This window comes from Plecotus auritus (genome assembly GCF_963455305.1).
Source record: "Plecotus auritus genome assembly, chromosome: 8".
In the NCBI taxonomy this organism is placed as follows: Eukaryota; Metazoa; Chordata; class Mammalia; order Chiroptera; family Vespertilionidae; genus Plecotus; species Plecotus auritus.
Window position 1 is genome coordinate 146,812,678 of NC_137782.1, and position 26,609 is coordinate 146,839,286.

At 37.9% G+C, this 26,609-nt stretch overlaps 1 protein-coding gene across 18 annotated transcripts in view; it reads left to right on the forward strand.

The window, feature by feature from the left end:
- NRXN1 (neurexin 1) overlaps positions 1-26,609 on the forward strand; it is a 1,052,009-nt gene that overhangs the window by 448,300 nt on the left and 577,100 nt on the right. For all 18 annotated transcript variants that reach the window (XM_080686544.1, XM_080686543.1, XM_080686548.1 and 15 more), the window contains 2 exons: positions 8,627-9,065; positions 23,039-23,422. In XM_080686544.1, the coding sequence (XP_080542670.1) occupies positions 8,627-9,065; positions 23,039-23,422 (823 nt within the window). The remainder of the gene's footprint in view (positions 1-8,626; positions 9,066-23,038; positions 23,423-26,609) is intronic.

A 26,609-nucleotide genomic window follows, 5' to 3' on the forward strand; every position in this document is an offset into this window, starting at 1 on the left:
ACCCTGCTAGCTGAGTGTTTTGGGGCAAGTGGCTTGCCTCTGAAGAGAGCCACATTGCAGTGCAGTCAGAGGGCTCTTTACTTCCTCCTGCACTGAGCCATTTGCCAGGGCATCCAAATCTCTTCCATTGATGGGCCCATTCCTGCTATTTTACTGCAAGAAGCTCTACCAGGGCCTCGTGATTATTGAAAAATAGTAATTGGTGTGCTAATTCACTTTTTTTTTCCTGATTTTGTACATTTGTCCTCCAAATAATAAATAATATAATTTTCTGGCATGAGGCCAGATTCACAGACGTGTTAAAATCAAAATGATTGCAATCATTTATGAATTGTAACTTTACAAATAATTATAATAACAGGACTGTAATTTTACACAAGAAATCATTTCTTTTGCTACATAAAGCATTCTTTATGTGAGTTTGAATGAATAATAGCCACCAGCTTTGGCTTGCTACAGCTTGGAAAGCTAGATTAGAGGAACTTCAATAGTTCTGTCATCTATGTTTAACTTATCCATGCAGAAAACAAAAACCTCTATGATACAATGTATAAACATTATTAGAATAATGAATGTAAATGTCTTGATATGGAGGGGACTAACATATATTAGAACATATTATCAACAAGCTATGATAATTAAATTAAGTAGAATTAGATCAAGGAAAAAAGAAACAATGAATGTACAAGAACAGAACCTGTGCATGTAAAGTATTTAATATTATATCTAGATTTATAAGGGCTATTCTTATAAATCTAGATATAACATTTGGTGCCATTATTTTATTATCAGTTTAAAGATATCGTTCTTGGTTCATTGGAGAATATGTTCCCTTAAAAAAAAATAATTGTGGCTACTTTTTTCTCGTTGAGCCTGAAAGACAATTCTAACATTTTGGATAAAGTAGGCATGCATTGCCCTTACTAGCAGCATCTGCCTGCTTGGAATAGATGCTTTAAATTTTAATTTATGGGGTGTTACATTCTGCAAGATCATGAAAGACTGATGCTGAAAATATCTTCATCACTTCATTGCAAAATAATAGTCAACATGGCAAATTTATTGTTTCTAGTTAACTTTTTCAGTGTCTTTCTAAATATCATTAGTGGGGGGAATTAACTTCAAGATTTTTTACCCTTGGGACTTTTATTTTTAAATTTGTGCTTTAGCTTATTGTGAAGCTAACACAGTTTTAAAATTAGGATTGCGTTTAAATTAGTTACTTCCTCTTCTGCCTTGTTGCAGAAGAGAGGGCTGCTCATTTGTAATTGTTCTCCTCATTCTGCATCTATGATAGAGATGGTTCATTGGCTGTTTATTTCTTTTAATAAACTTGAAAGAGCACTGGACACTGAAGTCCCCAATACTTGTTCATGATCTGAGCTTGATGCCAACTGGGACAGTCCCTTTCGTTTATCTGAACCTCAGTTTCTTCATCTGAAATTAAGAGAGGATTGATCTAATTTTCAGCTTTTTTTTTTTTAAATCCACACCTCAAATCTCACATTACTGACAATAGTGGTTTTGTGTTTGTTTTTTTTTCATTTTCCCCCAGAGGATTACTGAGTTACTGAATTTTTTAAAAATATATTTTTTTTATTGATTTCAGAGAGGAAGTGAGAGGGAGCGAGAAACTTCAATGATGAGAATTATTAATTGGCTGCCTTCTGCATGCCCCCTACTGGGGATGGAGCCCGCAACCTGGGCATGTGCCCTTGACTGGAATTGAACCCAGGACCCTTTAGTCCACAGGCCAATGCTCTATCTAGCCACTGACTCAAGCCAGCTAGGGCTGAATTACTGAATCTTTAATGTGAGAAAAATAGACATTCTTATTTAATGGAACTCGAGTTTTTTTGTCACATGAAAGCTTCATTAAATAGAGCTGTTACAGGGACAGCACAGTCTTTTAGCTCCAAGGGCTAACTTGGACAGATGGTGTCCAATGTTGTCTAAATAACTTAGGCAGGTCACTGACCCCTGATGGAATGAGGAAAGGGCAAAAGCCAGAAAGTTTCTTTTTGCGTTTACTTCTTTTGATGAATAGGATGTATTGAGCATATTTAATTGGAGTTAAGCAAAAATGTTTATTTTTCTACATGGCTTAGACAAAATATTTTTATACTCTCCAAAGTTCAACTAATTTTTGTTTTCAAATTAAATTAGTTACCTTTACTGAGAAATGATGTTATGGTAGTCTGTTTTTACATTCCAGAATTAACTTTTTTGTTATGGGGGAAGTTTTAATTTAGGTAAAAATTTTATCTGCACAGACTCTCTAAGTAGGATTAAAATGGGAAAAGATTACCCCTAAAAACATCCTCTTATCTTTCAAAATTCCTTATATAACTGTCCTTACATAGACTTTCCACAATGTACGTATTGTTTTTGAAGATGTATTGCGATACTTTATACTGGGCTTGTACATTTCCTACACTTTCCTTCCTATCTGCCACCCTTTCTCCATTTCACCCCAAATGTAAGTCCCTACAACTAGATGCACATTGGCCTCAAGTGGACATATTCGAATTACAGGTGATAACATCTATGGTGTGGCTAAAATCCTATTAACCCCTTGGTCAGTTAAATTCAACATTTTACTATAGGCAAATATAGTAAATATATGCTAGGCTCCCAGCGTAAGAAAATGAATTTGCATAAGAAACTTGATCTTGGATGGGAGATAGGACAATATTGAGTGCAGTGATTTAAAAAAAGTGACCATCTTGCCTCTACTCTGCTTTTAGATTTATCTCTTCATAGTGGCAGGAGCATTGAGGAAAATCTGTTTAATTTTCTACTTTTTAAAATTATAAAATAATCTTTTTCTGGCTAAAGCCCTTGCTTTGTAGTATGCCAAGTCTATACGTGCTAAAATTTGTTTTTTGGCCCAGACATTTTTTATTCCAAATGAGTCAGACCATCTGTGTGTCTTAACTAAGAACTCTCTAATTTAATACATGTGAATTTTTGTTTCTGGGCATAATGATAGCAGGTTTGGCACCCTACATATAAACATATGTACATTGGATAGCATATAAATTGTGTGTGTTCATGTGTGTCCACACACAGTTTACACATTGCCAGTATACATGGCCATAGCAATTATTTAAGAGCCATTAAACTGGTTTATTCTCACTGAACCATGTTCTTCTATTGCACTGGGCATATGCCCAGGGGAGTGAGTAAAATGGTCTTTTCTCCAGTACCTTACTTTATAAGTACTTACCTGGTTAAAATGAAGGTGAGGGGATTGAAAATGAATTACAAAATAATAAATAAGTTCATGCTGAGGATAAAAGTTGTAACACGTTTTATTTCCTTTTTTGAACTATTCCTTATCTAGGCCGTGACAAAACAAATGCAATTTTCTTCCCTCTTGCTGGGGTGGCCCTTGTACTGTTCACTTACTGGCTAACTCTTGGTTGTATTTTGAAATAAGCACATAGCTATGAATAGATGATGCTTGAACAGATCACAGAGAGGAGAAAATAAGAATTAAATTCGGGCATTTCAAATATCCTCACTTTTTCTTAATAGAGTAAAAGAATCAAATGCATTTACAACAAACAAAAAGTAAAACTAAAAGAACAGTCCCCTTAGGTAATGCTTAAGCCACATGGAATTTTCGAATGTACACATCATGAATGAAATACCTGTCGAAAAACTACATTGTAGTCCTGCATACAGAGTAATAGGCCCCTCGGCTTAAATCAAACTTGAAGAGACATTTTAATTAAGAGGCACATGAAAATTTCCATGAATATTTGATTCATTTAGAAATATTTAATTGAGGACAAATGGAAGGGAAAACTCTGGTCTAATAACCCATGTAACTTATAGCAAGGTCGTCCGTTTGCATAGTGGCAAATAGTTATTTGATTGTGAATCTTCTACTTACTAAGCAAGTGCAATAAAAAACTAAAAAACAAACAAAAACAATAAAAAAAAAACACCTGAGATTTCCTGCTGAGATACTAAGACAAAGTTTGAAGTTAATGTCATGAGATATTCAAACAGTGTTAGACATGGTCATGATATAAGACTTTCATTGAGCTCTGTGGCCCTATGTATTTGTCGATAAAATAGGGTACCATTATCTATTTCCTAAGATACTTGTGAGAAATAAACACATAATGCATATAAATCTTTTGTAACAGAGCCTGGCAGAGAGTAAACACTCATCAATCTGAACTGATATGGTTGTTGTTGTAGTGGTAGTTTTTGTTGTTACATGCGCAGAAGCCCTCTCCTAAGTGAATGTAAAACTCCTACAATTGCTACTTCCTATGTATATGTATTTGCTGGCTAAGAAACCTCATCTACAGAGAAAGTCTGCTGTATACTTCAAACTACAATGTTAATAAATATCAGGATGTGCAAGGATTCCCCCCAATTTGCTTTGATCACTTTGACCCTGCTGCTCTATTAATTACTATAAAACCCTGACCAATCATCTACCAAGTGCCATGTTAGCTGTTACCTTTGTTACATTTATATTGTACAACAACATTAATTCATTTAGAGTGATAAGCCTACAACACAAACGTATTACTCTTCTTCTTCCACATTTAAGTGTGAGGGGCATTTAAAAAATTCTAACAAAAGTTGGAGGACAGGGAAAAGATCATCATAGCAGTGTGTGGAAATCATATGGCAGCTAAAACAAAACAACCCCCTACCCGCTAAAACAGCAAATATCAAATCAATGACAGAAAAACCTAAGGCCTTATTTTATACTAATGACTATCTTTTGGTGACAAATGATATAAGCTCCTGAAGCAAGAAGTGAAGTTGAACATTTTGAATTACTCTTAAAAGTCAATATTCCAAAAAAAATATCTGGATTCCACAACAGATCCAAATTAGTGTACAATAATATATCATCATTGATTATTAAGATGCTAGAGTTTACAGAGATTTGTTGAAAGTTGAAACTATTAAATAAATTGCAACTTGATATAAATAAGAAAAGAGATATGTGAATAATGGTGAACGACTGAGAAACATAGCAGAAAGAAGCAAAAAAGAGCTTACATGAGAATTTTTAGAAGGTGGAGTGCTTACTGGCTACTCCTTGTTATTATAATTGAACTATGTTCAGGCCATTTTAAGATACGTCTAACTTTAGAAAAATTGGGTGATTATGAAATCTGGGTCACATGAAGTAATAGTGTAGAGCTGAGAGCTATCTGCCTGCCCATCCAAAATTGCTTTTCTGTCTTTATAGAGTTGCCTTTCAAAGAATACAAAATGAGAAGGGGGAAAAAAAACACATTGTGCTTCTCCTCAAGACTCTTCTTTTAGGAAAATGATTCTACCTCTGGAGAATTTAAACTCGGGTGTTTTTCACTGTAAAAGTAATTTACACCCTGCAAAATGAGGTTTGAAAGTGAAGTTTTCTAATACATAGGCCAGCTTTCCATTTATATGCATAGGAGTTTCTCCATTTTCCTAGAGAAATAGGCTGAAAATAGTAGCTAGGTTATGGTATTAGTCCACAGTACTACAGTCTGTTGTATTTTTTTTAATATATTTGTATTGACTTTAGAGAGAAAGGAAGGGGAAGGAATAGAGAGATAGAAACATCAATGAGAGAGAAACATCAATCAGCTGCCTCTTGCGTGCCCCTCACTGGGGATCGAGCCCACAATCCTGGCATGTGCTCTGACCAGGAATTGAACCAATGAACTCTTGGTTCATGCTCAATCACTGAGCCATACCAGCAGGACATCCTATTGTATTTTAATTATATTTGTAAATATTGTTGTTAATAGTACTTTGTAATCTGGGAATGAGATTTTTATAAAAAGTAAAGGAAGAATTTTATTCAACTTGCACCAAATATTTTGTGTGTCTACTCTGTGCCAGGTGCACTGATCTTAGTGCTGGGCTGTAGTGAGCAGGGTCCCTGCCTACATAAAGCACAGGATCTGGTGAAGATTAATTTTCTTTGTTGGGTTGTGCAGTGGAGGGACAGTACAAGGTTAACACTAAGTAATATGATCAAGTGAATCCCTATTTTTCTTCTCCATTCACTTGAACCTCCCTATCACCAGGATACCCAATTCGCTGATGGCATTACAAATCTCTCACTGAATCATTTTTCAGGTAGCTGATGTGGGACTCATGTGGCAATATACCCACCCTTATATCCACTGGCTCATGTCAGAAACACCTAATTTCATTGCTGTTTATTGCAGAGGAAATGTGTTAGCATTGTTCAGCATTGTCATCCTTATCACTTGGGTCAGAAAATATTCGTTCCTGATCAATATCCATGTCAAAAGAATTCCCAAGCCCTGACTGGTTTGACTCAGTGGATAGAGCGTCAGCCTGCAGTCTGAAGGGTCCCAGGTTCAGTTCCGGTCAAGGGCCTATACCTTGTTTGCGGGCACATCCCCAGTTAGGGGGTGTTCAGGAGGCAGCTGATCGATGTTTCTCTCTCATCAATGTTTCTAACTCTCTATCCCTCTCCCTTCCTCTCTGTAAAAAGTCAATAACATATATTTTTTAAAAGAATTCCCAAATATTAAAATACAAATCACAAGTAAAAATGGAAAATAATTTGGGGTGGCTTGAACATTATGGTGAGAGGTTATAAAAGTAGAAAATCATCTATGTACAGCGTTTTCTCCACTGCTAATGATGCTGAAAAACAGCAATTCTAAATCAACCTTCCCAAGGCTTAAGCACTCTTTCTATTTTCCGGGAAGTATACTTAAGATTTAATCTAATTCCTTTTTGCTATTGCTTAAGTTCATTTTCTCTTCTTTTGTTGTTAATAGAATCTTGTTAAACCATTATACATATTTGTTCAAAGAGTAAGGGATATGATATTCTTTAGCATATCCTTCCTCAACATAAAGGTAAATTAAAACATTCGGACTAGCATTTGAAATATATGACTTATTTAGTTGACACAAATCAAGTATAAAATACCAATTATACGAGTGTGCATAATTTGTAAATGTTTCCTTATAAGGAATTCATTTAGAACGAATATCTCTGTGTCTACTTAGTAAAGAGAGGATGATATTTATAATTATGCAGTTTGAGGTAGTTGATAATCTTACCATGTACCTGTCATTGGATTGATTGCCTTTATGTGGATTTTCTCACGTACATGCGTTTACTTCTTTAATCATTGTAACCATCCTATAAGGTATTATCTCCTTATGAGAGAGAAAAAGAAGGTAATGCTGGAGGTGGAGTTTGAACTTAGGGAGTCCAATACCAGACCATGTTATCTCTTAATCACTCTGAAAAATAAAGTATCCATTAACACTCGTTTCGGGAAGCTCATCAGCCACACTAACTCTTGGCCAAGTTGGCCTTGGGTTTGGAAGAATTAACTGCTGTGTTGACCTGGTTAAAGACAGGCTTTCTTACTTTTTCTGTTATATAAATGTAACTTTACACATGGATGAATGAGTTTAGAACCTCACAGTGTTGGCTGCTGTGAAATTTTGAGTGCCCTCTTAAAAGATTTTAGACAGCTATCTGGACATAGATATCTAATGTACCCTTATGTCTGTATGACCTACATTTTTTTGGAATGTCATTATCCATGATATGCGTTTTGTAGAGAAAGGGTATGGATCTCTCTTTATTCTTATGTCACAATAGCTATACATTTATCAAGGTGATGTGATGGCAGATGCATGATATTGTGAGACCTGCCAGTGGATTTGCTATTTGGATTCTAAAACAACCCTAGGACCAGTGATCAGTCATCTAAAGCACCACCCACCGCTTTAGATGAAGTGCCTTGGGAAATGACGGTACAGGACACACTTTTCTCCACATCCGTTATATTCAAAGTGAAATGGAGCACCAGTGATCCAGGTTGAATGGATCCAGAGTAAACACCATGTTCCAGAATTACGTAACATTATTCAGACAGTTACTAATGTAGGGCAGGGCAAGAGCGAGCTTCTGCACCTTAGTTGTATTTTATGATTTTTCTGTGAAAATGTAGGATTTTTTTCCTCAACTTGTTATTATCTTATAAATGACATATGCAGGGTGGGACAAAAGTAGGTTTATAGTTGTTCATATGGAAAATAATACAATGATTAATAAACAATAATTAAAGAATATACTCTGTATTTCATGTACTCACCATTGTAAACATACTTTTGTACCATCCTGTATATCACCATGGATATATAGACCCTAGAAGAGATTCTGTAGTGTAGGGGACTATTATACAAAAGTATCTAATTTCAGATAGTTTAGTCATGAGAAAACTGAAAAACCTCAATACTTGTATTTAATAAAGTATAATAGCCAACTAATAAAAGCAAATGGCTTTTATAAATCCAAGTCTACATATACTTGAAATACAAGAACTCTGCAGATTTATTCAAATTATTTGAGTTAACTACAGGCAGCTTCCATGTGTTTGTGCAGGCACCTTGTATGAATGACATTAGATTGGAATGGTTACTGTTCAATGAATTGATACTTGAATTTAATTTGGCTGAAAAAAATGACATTATACATCAAAAGGCATTGAACATTGTGTACCTTTTCATGATCTACTTGCCAATTACATGAGATGTTGACAACACATTCTATTAAAATATGAGCCTGGTCTCTCACTGTTATCCTCTGCCTACAGGTTGTATATAAAAATAATGATGTAAGGCTGGAATTATCTCGACTTGCCAAGCAAGGAGACCCTAAGATGAAGATCCATGGAGTAGTGGCATTTAAATGTGAGAATGTTGCAACTTTGGACCCAATCACCTTTGAAACCCCAGAGTCTTTCATCTCTTTGCCTAAATGGAATGCAAAGAAAACGGGCTCCATATCATTTGATTTCCGCACAACAGAGCCAAATGGCCTCATCTTATTTAGCCATGGCAAGCCACGACACCAAAAAGATGCCAAGCACCCACAGATGATCAAGGTTGACTTCTTTGCTATTGAGATGCTGGATGGCCACCTCTACCTCCTCCTAGACATGGGGTCAGGTACAATAAAAATCAAAGCCCTGCAGAAGAAGGTGAATGATGGAGAATGGTATCATGTGGACTTCCAGAGAGATGGACGGTCAGGTAATTTATCTGTTTCCTATGCTGTTTATCTGCTGGAATATCCCATGCACCCCGCTCCTTTCCTAAGGAATTAAAACCAAGACATATTAAAGATTTTCTGCTTTTCTGTCTTTAGGGTAAAGGAAATTATCTGTTACTATTTCTGTTTCACATCATAGAAGGAGCTAATTAATCATCATAGTTGGGCATCAAACTCCAAATGCTCAAATGGCTTCTTAAGTGAATATTTATTGGATAATCATGTGTCAAATCTTGCAAGAAATTTTATCGTGAATTTACAAATGACAAAATTTAGTGTTCTGGCATTACTGATTATCTCTTACATCATTGGGTGTTTGGAGGTGCCTGAAATGGCAAATATAAATTATGAAAAAAAAATGATTATCCATACATAGAATCCTTAGTTTAATACAGCATGCTTTTTATCCAAGTTAGGACTAGGGTATCAAAAAAAAACACTTTAATTAATATAGTGGTATTTCAAGGACACTGGCAAAACTACTGCCTTCCAAATCGCTTTCCTTCCTGGTGAAAGATGTTAGGAATTCCGCCAGTAGGGATTCATTCCACCTGGGTTGTTTTTTTTTTTTTGCTGCACCTTTTTTTCCTGAAGCTGTGTGTGTGTGTGGCAGGGAAAGAAAGGGACTTGTAGGGAAGGGCTAAAAGAATATAATTTCTTTACTCTGAAGTTTTGGCGTGGGGTAGGGAGCATAGCAGGGCTGGGGAACGTCCAGCCCACAGACCTTATTAAGCCCATGAAACAATTTGGTCTGTCTCTGCCAGTGTCTTAGGGGTGAGTTAATTAAATGTTTGACCAAATATAGCAGGGTAATTTTTAAGTTGGTAATTTTGTATGGCCTGCCAATGAAGTTATAAATATCCAAACGGCCCTTGGCAGAAAAAAGGTTGCCAACCCCTGGGGCATAGGAAGATGAGTAGCATGGGAGTGAGGGTGGGGGGGGGGGGTGAGTTGCTAAGAATCATGTAGGCAGAGATCATAGCATTTGCGAAAGATGAGGGGGGGGCAAGCAATTTGTGTTTCTATTTACAACTACATATTACTTCTTTTACCTTCTTCGCTTTGTGCTTCCATACTCTGATTCTCTCATTTACAAATCAAATTATGTTCTTCTAATAAAAGACAATTGAATTTAAACCTAGCCACTCTCCTCCTCTCCCTCCCCAACTCTCTCATTTGCACATATACTATACCATTCATTCTGAATTTTCCACTAAATACCAGTAGAAACTTGGCCAAAGCATTTTGGGGGGCCTGAATTGCTTGCTGTGTAAAATATATTGGTAGGACCAATTTCATTGCATCCCAGACCCAGTAAAGTGGGATCAACAGCGATGGGACCTAAGATTCTATATTTTTTTGCAAAGCTTTTTAGCGGACTTAATGATCAGCCAAATTTGAGAGCCACAGACCAGATGACACTTAGTGCTTCTTTCAGATCCAATAGTCTGTGATTACCGTCCTATTTGAGAAGGGCCAGAGATGCATTTGTCACTTGTTACTTCTCTGCAATGGAACAGTTTCTGATTTCACTATTATTTATACCTTGTTTTCCTGTTTACAAATCAAGAAGGTTGTGTTTCCCTTCCTAGAAATCTCTCTTTTTTTCACAACAAAATAAATATATGGAATGTATGAAAACTAGGAGGGAGTTGGCGGTGAGGGAGGAGAATTGAAAAAAGCTCAGAACCCCAGGTATCTCAGATACTCTGTTTCCTCACTCTCTGGGAACTCGGTCTCTCTATGTTGTCATTCTTTCATTTCTCTACAGAAGTCCACAAGGACAGTGGTTACCATTCTGTGCCATTCATGCTATGTTGTCATTTTTTCCTGAGTGTCTTAGATAATTGACAGTAGATAGCAAAATATTTTTCTTGACTGCTCTATTATACAGATTCCATTAGAAATTCGATTCCTCTATGTTTTTCTGATTTAAGCTGAGAAGAGTACATTGGTGCCAATACAGCGATGTTGCAATAGAGTGAGTGCCTCCCTTTGGCTTCCCTCAGCCTATTTCTAGAATTAGCAGTTAATTTGCTACTTAGGAACTTTTAAACAGAAGATGTAGAGGAGGATAGGCACATGGACTAATCTGTTTTGGAATACTAACGTGTGGATATTATAGTTTGACTTAAAGTGCATCTAGAATAAAATTTTGAAATTGATTTATGAGAATATATAGGTTTTTAGACTTCATTACAACCTAACACATAACTGATCAAATTAAGTGAACAACATTTGGAAGATCAGAGAGATAAATAATACCACACTTCAGATCAGTTGTATTCCATTCCTGTAGGAAGGAGGTATTTTCTAATTATTTGAAGAGATACATGGCTGATGTCAAAATTTTAGGAAATGCAAAAGAATGTAAAAAGGAAAATAAAATAACTCATTATTTATTTGATAATGATGACTTATACCTGGATATTTTTTCCTGTCTTTTCTAAAACTTATTTTTTTTTAATTTAATCTTTATTGTTCAGATTATTACAATTGTTCCTCTTCCCCGCCCCCCGCCCCCCCGCATAGCTCCCCTCCACCTGGTTCCCACCCCACCAACTGCCCTTACCTCCCCCACACTGTCCTCATCCATAGGTGTACGATTTTTGTCCAGTCTCTTCCCACACCCCCCACACCCCTTTTCCCCCGAGAATTGTCAGTCCACTCCACTTCTATGCCCCTGATTCTATTATATTCACCAGTTTATTTTGTTCATCGGATTTTTTATTCACTTGATTTTTAGATTCACTTGTTGATAGACATGTATTTGTTGTTCGTAATTTTTATCTTTACCTTTTTCTTCTTCCTCTTCTTAAAGAATACCTTTCAGCATTTCATATAATACTGGTTTGGTGGTGATGAACTCCTTTAGCTTTTTCTTATCTGTGAAGCTCTTTATCTGCCCTTCAATTCTGAATGATAGCTTTGCTGGGTGGAGTGATCTTGGTTGTAGGTTCTTGCTATTCATCACTTTGAATATTTCTTGCCACTCCCGTCAGGCCTGCATAGTTTCTGTTGAGAAATCAGCTGACAGTGCTCCCTTGTAGATAACTGTTTTTCTCTTGCTGCTTTTAATATTCTCTCTTTGTCTTTTGCTCTTGGCATTTTAATTATGATGTGTCTTGGTGTGGTCCTCTTTGGATTCCTTTTGTTTGGGGTTCTGTGCACTTCCTGGACTTGTAAGTCTATTTCTTTCACCAGGTGGGGGAAGTTTTCTGTCATTATTTCTTCAAATAGGTTTTCAGTATCTTGCTCTCTCTCTTCTTCTGGCACCCCCATAATTCTGATGTTGGTATGCTTGAAATTGTCCCAGAGGCTCCTTACACTATCTTCATATTATTGGATTCTTTCTTCTTTTTGCTTTTCCGGTTGAGTGTTTTTTGCTTCTTTGTATTTCAAATCTTTGACTTGATTCTTGTGATCCTCTAGTCTGCTGTTAGATCTCTGTATAATATTTTTTATTTCAGTCAGTGTATGCTTAATTTCTAGTTGATCCTTTTTCATATCCTCAAGGGTCTTGCTAAATTTATCAGCCTTTTCTAGAAAATTCTTGAAAAACCTTATAACTGTGGTTTTGAACTCTATATCCAGTAGTTTGCTTTCCTCTGTTTCTTTCATTTGTGATCTGTTTCTTTGTCTCCACATTTTGGCTGCTTCCCAAGTTGATAGAGTGGCTTTGTGTGCTAGGTGTCATATAGGGCCCAGTGGCTCAGCCTCCCCAGTTACCTGAGGCGGACACTCTTGGTGCACCCCTTTGTGAGCTGTGTGCACAGTCTTGTTGTAGTTAAGTCTTGATTGTTGTTGGTATCACTGGGAGGAATTGATCTCCAGGCCAATTGGCTATGAGGATCAGCTGTGTCTACGCTGGGAGAACTTCTGTGCTGGAGACACCCTTATGAGACAAGACTTGCAAAATTGTAAAAGCCTCTGTGCTCAGCTTGGATGGGGTGGAGTCTCAGGGCAGAGCAGACAGCATTGGTTTCCCATCAGCCCTGCCCTAATAGGCCCCTGTGTCTCGGTGTCCCATGGTAATCGCTGCAAGCACCTCTAAGAGAAAGCCGCCCTCGAATTCTGCCCACTGCCAGACAGTCCAGTTTCTCTGCAAATGAGTCTGGGTCTCCAGAGAAAGCCAGCCGCGTACTCAGTTGTCAGCCCTCTCCTCATGCGCACCTCGATACCTCTGCCTTTCACAGTTCCTCTGAGTCTCAGTGTGCTTTTCTCTTTCCTGACAGTCCAGTTTCACCCCATATGAGTCTGGGTCCCCAGAGTCGCACCCGGAACTGGAGTTCAGTGCAGTCGGGAGCTTTTGTCTCCCTCCCGTTTGAGAAAGCCAGCCACGTACTCAGTTGCCAGCCCTCTCCTCATGCGTGCCTCGATACCTCTGCCTTCTGCAGCTCCTCTGAGTCTCAGTGTGCTTTTCTCTTTCCTTCTAGTTGTAGAATTTCCACTTAGCCAGCCTTCCTGTGGTTCTGGATGATGTCCGTTTTGTCTTTTAGTTGTAGTTTTGAAATTGTTGTGCAAGGCAGCAGTTTAGGTGTTTACCTATGCCACTATTTTGGTTTCTCCCCTAAAACTTATTTTTAATTATAACTCATATACAATATTTTATTAGTTTCAGGTGTACAAAATGGTGACTTAAATTTATATATCTTATGCAGTTATCACCATGATAAGTCTGGTAACTATCTGACTCTTTCCAGACCTAGGTGGTAAAACAATCTAAATAGTTCCCCCAAGTTTTTTGGATGACCTAGTACAATAAGGATCAGATAGATACCTTAATCCACAAGCAGAATAAAATCTACTTTTTTTGTTTAAAGTTCTTTAATTCATTCAAATTGCCAAAAGTTTATTAACTGTCCTTTTTATACCCTCATTGGAAAAGGTCAAAGCTATATGGGAAGAAGAAAGAGATGCCTTTAAAGAGTGCTAAAAAAAAGAAAACAAATAAAACAGATTTTTGTTAGAATCTAATGGAAAATTTAAGTTACTATGTTTGGTATTGTTTTCATGGTGAAGTACTTTTTATCTGATTATAATTTTAGATTAGTGAACTGGAACAAACAATATAAAAACCAAAACTTATTCACCAAACCAAGTTCTGCCCTTTACTAAATTGGAAAAAAAAAAAAAAAAAAAAAAAGCAAGCTCATATTATGTTGGCCAAGCTCAAGGGATTTAATGTAATTTTAATAACTGTAGCTGTTGATATTTTATATGTAGTATTTTAATTAAGTTCATATTTACACACTAAATTGGTTTGATATGAAGCAGACTTTAAAAGATTGAGTGAAGAGCTATACTAGCTTTTATTTTACTTAAAGGATATTTTTTAGCTAAGCTGGTGATATATGAACATTTGTAGCTCAGTTAAAACTAGGAAACATATAATTTCAAGGAGTAATTTATTTTACTCATTTTTCACATCAGCTATATTTAGAAGCTATATGAAAATTACTCTTAATATAATGTGGGGAAATGATACTGCCAAGACAAGAAGGCAGTGTGAACTATTTTCTAATTCATGAACAATGAAGGTCTTACCTATTGATTTGTCTGGAATACTCCTTAGTACTATATTTAAAAACATCTAATAAACAATATTTTTTCTGTTATTAATGTAGAGGGAGCCCAGACCTAAGAGTTATTCCTCCTGCTATTGACCATGCAAAAATAAGTAGGAATAAGAGCCATGGCCATTAATTTGATGCTGATAACTTTTGGTTATCTTGGTTGGAGATAGGGTTAAAACTTTATTTGGCGGTAGACTTATTTTTTAAATATTCTGCAAACATTTTATAATGGAAACCCATGTATGAGAGGCAAATTCTTATTTATGTTTATATCCACAGGTCCCAGTACTTTCTTGTGTAATAGCAGTGGCTCAATAAGTATTTGTTACAAGAAAAAGTAAAGAATAAAAACATGTGAATGGCTCAGTAGCAACCCACCCCTAATGTTTTAAAATAGTAGCATTATCCTTACATTTGAAGAGTAATAGCACTCTTTCAGTTGTAAATGAATTTTTTTTTTTAGTTAATCCTCACCTGAGGATATTTTTCCATTGGTTTTTAGGGAGAGTGGTAGAGAGAGGGAATGACAGAGAGAAACATCGATGTGAGCAAAACACATCGATTGGTTGCCTCCTACATGAGCCCCGACCAGGGCCCCAGGGCCATGGAGGAGCCTGCAAACAAGGTATGTGCCCTTGACTGGAATTGAACCCAGGACCCTTTGGTCTGCAGGTGGATGCTCTATCCATGGAATCAAACCATCCATGGTGTAAGTGTAACTTTTAAAAGGAATTACACTACTTTCTGAAAGCAGTTTACACATTATACTATAGGATAACAGGTCTTGTCCCTCTTTTAAGGATACAATATCATTCTCCAAACCCAGGAATGATGGTAAGCCTGGCACAAAAATGACAAGCTTTTATGAGAATAGGACTGCTACTCTTGCTATTTATAAGGTCCCCATGCCATTTAGCAAACATGTGGGTAGAAAGAAAATTAATCATGAGGGACTGGGATATACAGCTACAGTTAGCATGCTAGTGACAAGGAAGATAGTCACAAAGATATCCATCTTTCTGATGATATGCTTTTCAGTCCTTTGTTCAATAAATGATTGGTATATGAGCCCCTTATTTGATGAGAAATACTGTCTTCATCTGAGTACTTTACTAGGACTCAATATCAAAACAATGAATTGCATTGGGTTACATATCCCTATTTTCAATCTCTGACATGGGAAAGAGAGAAGCACTTTAATTCCCACACTTGGATTAATATTGTTTGGGCACAGCTGTTCTCTCTGTATAATGTAGCTTCTTTCATGCTTAGTCTGTTACCAATGACATAGGAGGCCAAGTAGGCTGAGCCATGGGTTGCATTTTCAGATCCTACACTACATTGGTAGAGGAGGGACCATACAAAGTCCAGCCATGATTTTGTGGCTCAGAGTGTATGACTTGAATGCCTCCCAAAGGATGTCCCCCATGAGTAGCTTAGCAACTTGACAGAGCAAAAGTCCTAACTTGCTGAGTTAATACATGTGGTTGAAGAGGCACTTTACTCTGCAAACTTTGCAGGACTTACATTTCCTTACCAGTCCCTCCTCCCTCTCCAGGGTTATCCTTTCCCTCTTTTATGCTCCCAAATTCAACAGAAAACAACTGCAAGGGTATTTAGCTAAAGTGTGAATTGTGTTAAAATTAGGATGAGGTTAATGACTGTTTTTGTTGGTTTGTTTTTTAAATTGCACATGCTTTTTATTAGAGGCCCGGTGCATGAAATTTGTGCACTCAGGGGGTTCATCAGCCTGGCCTGCACCCTCTTGCAGTCCGGGAGCCCTCGGGGGATGTCCGACTGATGGCTTAGGCCCGCTCCCCACAGGGAGCAGGCTTAGGGTCTAAGCTGGCAGTTGGACATCCTTAGCACTGCCACAGGGGCAAGAGAGGCTCCTGCCACCACCACTGCATTTGCAAGCCATAAGCCTGGCTTCTGGCTGAGCGGCGCTCCCCCTGTGGGAGCACACTGACCACCGGAGGCACCTTCTGTGTTGAGCGTCCACCCCCTGGTGGTCAGTGCACATCATAGTGACCGGTAGTTCTGCTGTTTGGTCAATTTGCATATTAGCCTTTTAATATAAATAATTTTTAAAAATATTTTATTACATAATAACATATTTTTTAGATATATTTTTATTGATTTCAGAGAGGATGGGAGAGAGAGTGAGAGATAACATCACTGATGAGAGAAAATCATTGCTTGACTTCCTCCTGCACACTCCCTACTGGGGATTGAACCTTCAGCCCTTGACTGGAATTGAACCTAGGACCCTTCAGTCCGCAGACCAAAGCTCTATCCACTGAGCCAAACCCGTAGGGCATGTTAATGACTGTTTTCTGGGGGCATGAATATTGTTTAAATTTGTGTTAAGCTCTTTGGCTTAGTCAAGGGTATCCTCTCAAGTATTTTCATAGCCAACTACCAGTCACATATATACATATATATATACTTTTTTTTTTTTTTGCAAACCATCATTACACATTGAAATCAAAATGAAAACTCATTATTCTTGTCAAAATCTGTGTGTGTACAGCGGGGTACAGTGGTTATTCATGGGTAAGCCTACATTTAACAGCTAAGAAGCCATTGAGATTTGAATTGAAGTCACAGAGTTCCAGTTTAAGAACTAGAAATTACAGTGGGAAAGCACAAGGCTCTCTCTAGAGCACATAATTAGAGGTTTGTAGTAATCACTGTTTGATGTGAATAGCCCTTTTTAGCCATCTATTACCAGCACTGATTTCTGCATATAGCATTCATGAATCACCACTCTTAGACATTTCTACTTGAACAACCATTAGACGATTTTTCTGTTTAGATCTTGATTTGAACTTACCCTCTGACTATAAACATTCCTCCCATGCCTTCCTAGTAGCCTGTTGCATATATTAAAATAGTTTTAAGTAAATTTATAAAACTTCAATTTTTATTCTTGTCCATAAACCAAAAGTACATAAGTAGCCCTAGAGGGTTTGGCTCAGTAGATAGAGCATCGGCCTATGGACTGAAGAGTCCTGGGTTCAATTCTGGTCAAGGACACATGCCTGGGTTGCGAGCTTGATCCCCAGTAGGGGGTGTGCAGGAGGCAGCCAATCGATGATTCTCTCTCATTATTGATATTTGTATCTCTCTCTCCCTCTCCTTTCCTCTCTGAAATCAATACAAATACATTTTGTTCTTTCTCTATAGATGGACATTTAACTTTTAACTTTTTAAAAACTATCACTGTTTTAAACTAATTTATAAAGGAAGTCGTCAAATTATGTTTTTATGCATAACCATCAGAATTTTTGTAGCACAGATTCTGATAACTGGAATTGCTGGGTTAATTGCATTTTAATTTTTAAGATAATGACAGGTTTTTTACTAACCAGCTGTTTAAATTTACACCCTGTAAATTTATTAAATTTACGCCCTGTAAATGTAGTGTATGAGTTGCCCTTTCCCTGTCAGTCTTGCCTCTCACTAGATATTTTCAAGCTTTTATATTTTGTTCCAACATTTATTTCTTCTTATATTGCTTTAATTCCTGAAATCCCTGGGCTTATGAGTGACGTGACTCCCAGTAAGCAGAAAACATATAGTAATAAGCCAAAAACAATGTACTATATTTTGTTTTAAAAATAAAGTTTATTTTAGTGCATAAAGCAGAACAGGAGGAGTTCTGTTAAACCTAATACATAACGTTTTTTTAAAAAAGACACAGAAAATTAAGGTGGAAGAAAGGAATTATCCACTCATAGCCCCAATACTCCAAAGCTTTCATTGTTAGTATTATGAGAATTCTATATTTTGCATTTTGCATTATACAATACAATTAATACTCCATTATGCTTTTATCACTTATCTCTTTTTACTGAGTTTGGTTTTGTTAATAGACTAGGAATTTGACAAGTACCTCTTTAAGTTTGTAGGTTTTGATTCTCTTCTGCAATGAGAGGTGTATCAGAATTATTGATAGATAAAATTGATATTTAGCTAAAATTTATTTTAAGCAGTAACTTCAAAAATTTTATTCACAAAGGAACCCTAGTGACCCTTCAGTCAATTCCTTTATTTTTGCATAAGAGCCACACTAGAGCCTAATGAATCCATTATTTGGCTAAACTTGTCAGCTAGTTAGTTGCAAAGCAGGAGCATGAAATTTGGTTTCCTGTGGCCAGGCAAAAGCCGTTCCAATTACTGCCCACCATTTCCTACCCCCTTACTTCCCAGTCACTTATACTTTTACAGTAATTTAAAACTTGAAACCAAATGGACTTATTCTAAATCTCACCTTCACTTCATGTTTCTTCGCACCTTGTAAGCTAATCTTTTGAAGTGGAGTAGCCAAGAAAAATTGGATGGAAAAAAAATAGTGGAAAGGAACAGGTTGTAAATAGCAGATCAAATTGTAAAGCTGATTTCCACTTTTATGACTAAGAACTGTCTTCAATAGTTTGTCCCCTTTTACGTATACTTTCACATAAAATGGGAATTTAATATTTATGCTTATAAATGTTCTTAAATTCAGGATGGGGATGATATCTGACCCATGCATATGCTGGATGTGACTCCTTACATTGAACCCAGGCCTAAATTAAAGTTTGAGTTCCCTTTGGATTATATTTGGGTTGAAAGTTGGATTATAGTCTTTTGCTTTTTTCCCTGTCTTTCATTGTTGCTTCTTCCCATGAGAATTCTAAAATTGTCTCTCTACAGGATAATATGGAGCTATGGGAAGAACATCCTTATTACGATAATAACCTCTCAATCTGTGTCTTTACAACCTGGTGCTGAAGTGAATTTGGAGGATCATGTCTAGCATTTGTATTAAGAAAATTATACAATAGAAAGAAAATGTCAGATTGCCTCAGTGGTAGTAGAGTTCAATATTTTTCTATTAAACTTTTGTTTCAGTGTGTGTGTGTGTGTGTGTGTGTGTGTGTGTGTGTGTGTGTGTGTATAAGCATGTTCGCCTGTGTGCACTGGGCTATATGTGAAGAAACATGTGGATCAACTTTAGATGTTGTGGTCAGAAAACTCTAATCACAAAGTTAGAGTGAATATCTTCCTCTGGCCACAATAAGTACATCCATGAAAACGTCTCTGAACTTTCTTACCATGCTTTGTTCAGACCCTAAGACACTATAAGTAAAATCCAGAGACCTACTCACACATTCTCACTGTCTAACTGTTCATAGGTGATTGTCGGAAGTACCTGGCAACAGTGTCGCCCTGAGAGTGTGGGCACATTGAATATGGAAACCGCATGGTGCACCCAGCTATGGAACTATGTGGGAGTCAGAGAGAGTGGGTGTTATGCAAACCACCAAATTCCCTCATCTCAGGGATCCTTCAAGCATCCTCTTAGCGTCAGACTTAAAACATCATGAATAAGGACAATACAGTTTCTCCAAGTGTTTCTTTTTCTTCCCTGAGCTAAAACAAGTTTGTTCCATGAATAAAAAAGGCATGTGGGAAAAGTTATATATTTTTAAGAACATATTTCCATTCTTGTAAAACTTTTTTATTGTTCACTTGCTCTGTGTCTCTCTCTCTCTGAATATTATATAATAACTAGGGGCCCGATGCATGAAATTCGTGCAAGAGTAGGCCTTCCTTCCCCCAGCTGCGGGCACCAGCTTCCCTCTGGCACCCGGGACCCGGGCTTCCCTCACAGCCCTGGCTTCGTCTGAAAGGTCATCTGGAAGGACGTCTGGTCTAATTACCATATTATGCTTTTACTATTATAGATTTCCAGTTGGCCTTCTTGAACTAACTGAAAAAAGGGGTGTTACTCTTTTATCTTAAAAATACAAGTCACTGTGTTCATTGCACCCGATCCTTTGCCACACAACTCTTTGCTTTTCACATACAATATGTTGGGTTTTTTTAAATTTTTATTTATTGGTGAGAGAGAAATTGATTTTTTTGTTCCACTTATTTTTGCATTCATTGGGTGGTTCTTGTATGTGGTCCGACTGGGGATGGAACCTACAACTTTGGCATATCTGGATGATGCTCTAATCAACTCAACTACCGGACCAGGGCAGTACATTTCTTTTTAATGTCCACCTTTTCTTTTGTCATTAGCACTCCCTGTCTTATCATTTTCTAACTTAACACTAGCTGCTGTGTGGGAGAAGGGATCATCTGTTAACCTGCTTCTTGTTGGGCATGTTGGAGAGTTAAAAATACATGTAATGAAATTCTGTTTAGAAAAGTGTCACCATTCTCTCTCAAAATTATATCTCTCGTTTCCGCAGATTGCTATGTTTTATATTTTTCTCAGTAGGATCTTATGCTACCTCTTGTCCCTAAATGAGTTTTCCTCTAGATGCTTGCACAGATGTGAACAGTAAAAATGAGTACTTTGTCGCTTCCCCTTTTGCTGCCTCCTTCTGAAGTGGCGATTACACTCTGCTTGTTGGAAGGCCAGAATAGCAATACCTTTGAGTGTTTCTCCCTTAGGAGCTTTCTTCATTTCTTTCTGTGGAAGTCTAGAGAGACAGATGTCCTCTTAATGACCTGGCCACCTGCACCGTCTCTGTCAGCACCTCCCACGCCCTCCTCCCTCACACAGACAGAACCCTTACACTGCCCGTGCTGTGGAGTGCCCCTCTGCTGGGGTTTGGAACGCCCCTGGCACCATACAGAGACAGCAGCCGTGCCCTTAGTTAGACGCACGTCTCACATTCATCACAGGCCATATTTTCATGTGGAGCTGGTCTTAGGTATCCCATGAAACTACTGAAATGCATCTTCCTACCCACAGTACAGATCCCCTGCCGGTCCCTACTTCTGTCCCCATCTTCTGTCTTTAGGCCTCTCTTGCGGGTCCGCCCCTTAAATCCCTGAGGCTCTCTGTCAGTGGCTGGCATGGCACCAGATGTTTTCTAATCCACTTTCTCTCTTCAGACTCCTCCTGTTTGGCTTTAAGGTCTAGGCCTGAGAGAAATCTGGGATAATCCAGTAATGGGCCAGTATGGTGTTCTTTTCTGGTATCATATTTGCACTTTTACAAAGATCATTCTGGAGAAAGAATATTGGTGGGATTTTGAGTAGTCTGGTGGTACAGGAGGGAAGATTTGATTGTATCTGTCTTCCATCTTTCTTTTTCTCCCCTTCTTTCTTCTTTTAATGGATTCCACAAGTATTTTTCTGTGATCCTCAAGGAATCCCATGTGAATGTCTACTCTTTCTCCTATGCTTAGGGCCAGGGTCCTGTATATTTATAAACTAATAAAATTATTTTCTTCTTATATTTGGAGTGAGGGGGGGAAATTTGTCAATTTAGATAAGTAACTAGTTTGATTTTTAAAAAGCAAACAGCAACCCTGGCTGGTGTGGCTCAGTTGGTTGAAGTGTCATCCTGTACACCAAAAAGTGGGGGGATCAATTCCTGTTCAGGGCACATACCCAGGTTGTGGGTTCAGTCCCTGGTCGAGGTACATGTGTAAGGCAACCAATCAATGTTTCTCTCTCTCTCCTTTTCTCTCTTTAAAATTAATTTTTAAAAAGTTAAAAAAAATAAACAGCAAATTTAACTTGGTTCTTGTGATTAACCATGACACACAGCATTTATTCAGTGGTTATTATAAACTAGATACTTTACTAGTATTATTTATTTAATACTCAGAACAACCATGTGAGGTGGGTCATATTCTTTTATTATGGCCATATACCGAATGAGTTAACCAAGACCTTAGCAGTTAATTGCTTGATTCATGTGGCTAAGAATGATTAAGTCAGGTGTTGACATAGGTAATCAGTCAAACTATTTTATTCAATAAAATCAATCAAGTCAGTTTAAGATGGATGCACATGATCTTTCCTTAGTTCACAGGTGCGTAACAGCTTTAAAAACGAGTACTAACCGGGGAGAGTCTGACTTTATTCCTGAGTGGTACAGAATGTCAACTTCTCCTTTCTCTGTCTTTTTCTTTCCTATTAGTGATATGGAATGCTAATTTCTCTTTCCTTCTTTCCTTCCTTCCTTCCTTTCTTCCTTTTTTGGCTAAACTACAAGAGGCTGACAAACACTCTGTGTTGGCTGAGCACTTTGGATTTTATACCCAGACCACCACAATAAAACGAGGCATTTTTTTTTTTTATCAGCAGAGGGTCTTGCCTTTGTTTTGTAAAAAGTGCAACATCTGTGATGTGCAGTAAAGCAACGTGTAATAAAATGAGGCATGCCTGTTGAATCATTTTAGTTACAGTCTGCCTTAATTCCACATCTTTCTGTTAATTTCACTGAGAAGTACAAAGACACTGGGAATAGGAAGGAAAATGTAAACTTGTGCCCTCCAGGAGTTCCATGAAAGAGGAAAAGGGTCCTGTGTAGAACACGGTGCACATTGTAAAGATGTGTGTGTCTCCTGTCTTTGCCACAGGTACCATTTCCGTCAACACCCTGCGCACCCCCTACACTGCTCCCGGGGAGAGTGAGATTCTGGACCTGGATGACGAGTTGTACCTGGGGGGCCTCCCAGAAAATAAAGCCGGCCTCGTCTTCCCCACTGAGGTGTGGACTGCTCTGCTCAACTATGGCTACGTGGGCTGCATCAGGGATCTGTTCATCGACGGCCAGAGCAAAGACATCCGGCAGATGGCCGAAGTGCAGAGCACCGCGGGAGTGAAGCCCTCCTGCTCCAGGGAAACAGCAAAACCGTGCCTTAGCAACCCTTGCAAAAACAACGGCATGTGCAGGGATGGGTGGAACCGATACGTCTGTGATTGTTCCGGAACAGGCTACCTGGGCAGGTCCTGCGAGAGAGGTAGGGTTCCCAAAGCCAAGCCGCTGAACTCCCCTGAGATGAAAAGCTCCTTACATATTGACCTGAAACTTTAAATGGACCGTGGGCACAGAATGTGTGCTCTGCTGAAGAGAGCTCCCCGCGAGCTGGGCAGTCACACCTGACAGGGCCTTGATGCGTCCTTAATGATCTTCAAAGGACCCGGTTCGGGAAGACGGGGCTTTTTAAGGATATTGCAGAAATACATATGTGGGTATTTTGTGTATGAGCCTAAGCAGTATAGTAGACAATAACTGCTTTCTCTTTTGCCCAGTTTTTAAATTACAGGACACTAGAAAGTAAAGGCATGAATTGGGCACATTTATGGAATCCGGTGCTGATATCTATCCCCCCGAATATAGCATTAGAAGCAGGCTAAGCAGGAAGTTGCCACTCCCCTGACACTATGGCAGGAGAATTAGGGTAGCCTGCTCATTTCACTGCGGTCACCTCACCCAGGTTCGGCATTTGAAAAGTAAGCTGACTTTGCATCACCCAAGTTACACCAGCATTTTCAGAAGTGCGCCCCAATTTCAAAGGCACTTCCTTACCTTTACCCCGGACCTAACTGGTCATAGAAGATTCATTGTCTATTCGATATGAAGGCTTTGTGTGTGTGTTGAAGCTCTGAGCAGGTACCTCCATTTCCTTCTGTATTAGGAGGCTGAGCTACATTCCTTCTTCTTTTCCTCTCGATTTAGAAGGAGAAAATAAGGGTTAAAGGAAGGGTGAAGGGTAAAGGCTGTTACAGTTCATCTGCAGACCAGGCTAAAGGGAGAAATAGCAGAACAAGTAGGTCTCAGCATGTCCCTCTATCGACCTAAGAGTTTCAGATAAATGCTTTAGTCGCTACTCCCATTGCCACTCACTTTCAACAATGGAACAAAAAAATCGATATGAAAAAACATTGATGAGTTTTTCCATTGTGCTCTCACACTCTACATAACATCGCTGTTAGCCATTAACCTCAAAGTAACCGGCATCTATTTTTTCAGCTACGAATAGTTAGTCTTTTTCTTCCTTTCATTTCTACAACAGTTTAATACAACATCTAAGTTAACACTTTCTAGAGACAAAGTGGTGATTTTCTAGAATCCAAGGTTGAAATATGACTTTGGTTCTTGATCTGAATAAGGAGTTTTGTCATTTCATCAGCTCTATTATTAACATTAATCAATATGAAAAATAATAAGAATAAATCTAATACTCACCTTAAATTACCTAACAAAATACTGTCTCTGTTCTGTTATACAATTAGATGGGTCAATAGATGGGTCAATATTTTAATAACATCAATGCATTCATTCTCCTAATTGCAATTGCTGTGAATTGTCACTAGGGGTTAGATATTTCTGCGCAGTTTTCATATGTAAGGTGCATGTGGTCTCTGTAAATTTTCTCTTCTCATTTTCCCTTTTAATCTCAGTTTGTGTAGTTTGGTTTTTAGAAATTGCCAAAAGAGATCAACAATAACAACAAAGAGACAAAGCTCACGAGATGTATTACAATTAGTCATAATGGGAGATGAGCAGACCTGTATGATTGAAGATTTTGTTTTTATTTTAATCACTCAGAGAGCCATCTGATTTCTGATGCCTCCTGCTTAAGCGAAACTAGAACAGGATATAGCTGCACCCTCACAGGAGTTGCAGAAGCCTTCAATTAAATATGCGTGGTGCACCACCCTGTGGCAGTGTCCCGCTACCACACAGGGCAGAAATAAAAATAGAAATTGGAGAGCTTCCTGAGCCAGAATGAGGGAAAGGGAATATTTATATATTGCAATAATTAGAAGGAGGGTGGCAAGCATATGCAGATTTGCAAATGAGAATTTAATAGCAAGCTTCATCACTGGGATTCGACATACATTTTTATCTGACAGATGGCTGGAAATTTCTACAGATTTCTTTGTCTCTGGGTTGGTTGTGTGTGGAGGAAGAAATGGTCGTTTTGTGTGTATTTTTTGTTTCTGGACTACCCAGCATATTGTGAGTAGTCTTTGATTTTCAGAGTTAATTTTCTTGTTCATATTCTGGCATCTCCTGCGAACAGGGTGATGTGGGTGGGATGCTGTCATGCTCAATACCACAACATCTGGCTTCTGCCCAGTGCCCAGCTTTGCCCTAGTTCAGTCAACACAAGATCATGCCCAATCCTTGGGGTTTCCTATTCAAAATAAAGGAATGTTTCTCATTACACTCTAATCACATAAGATTGTTGGGCACATAAGAGTTGATAGACAACTCTTGAAGTGGATAAAAAAAAGGCACTTAAAAAGTTTCCATTTTACTATTATTGAGCAATAGTTACTAACGTATAAAGATAATTATTCAAAGTAATTAAAAAGCATGTTCAAGTCCATGGACAATTCAGCATGGGGAATGAAACTGCAATCTCATTATAGGAAATCTTCATTCTGCATTAAGTAAGCAAAGGGGTTTATAAGAAAGAACAGAGTATTTGCTGACTTAGGAAAATAGTATTTTGTTTATGTGTATTGATCTTATGAGGAGGAGTAATATATAAATGATGTTCAATAGAATACGAATTAAATGCAGCACCTTCCCTCATGCTTTATTTTTAAAAATAAAACTGGGACTTTGTAGAGATTCACTCATATAGAAATTATTTTGGGTCATGTATATGGTATAATCAGAGGTCTGCCTTATACTTGTTTGTTAAAATTCTAACAGATGGAGGGACAGATGTCAGAGCAATATAATTTGGCTCCCTGTCTAATTTTCATAGTTGATCACAATATGTGACTGCCTCTCGGCAAAACTGAGCACAGGTGTACACTTTAGACTGCGAGAAGGAATAACACAGAAGAGCAAACTTGTCAAACTTAACGACAAGGGAGAAGGAGATTTAGGAGACAAAGTTGAAACTTTTCCGCCCCCACTGGGAAGTATTGCCTTGGTATTAGCCATGTAAAAGACTCTTTTGTATTCTAAGTGATAAAATAATTTTACTGATGTTAAAAGATGCTGCCAAATAGCATAACCTTCAAATGTCAGAATGCTGTTTACCATTTATTTGGCAACTCTAGGCTACAACCTTGTGCATTTTTTATTTGTCTAATTAAAAATTAATTCTAATTATGAGGAATCATTTAGGCATTCATCAACAGGTTATTTTCACATTGAGAATTGTTTAAAATGGCAATCAG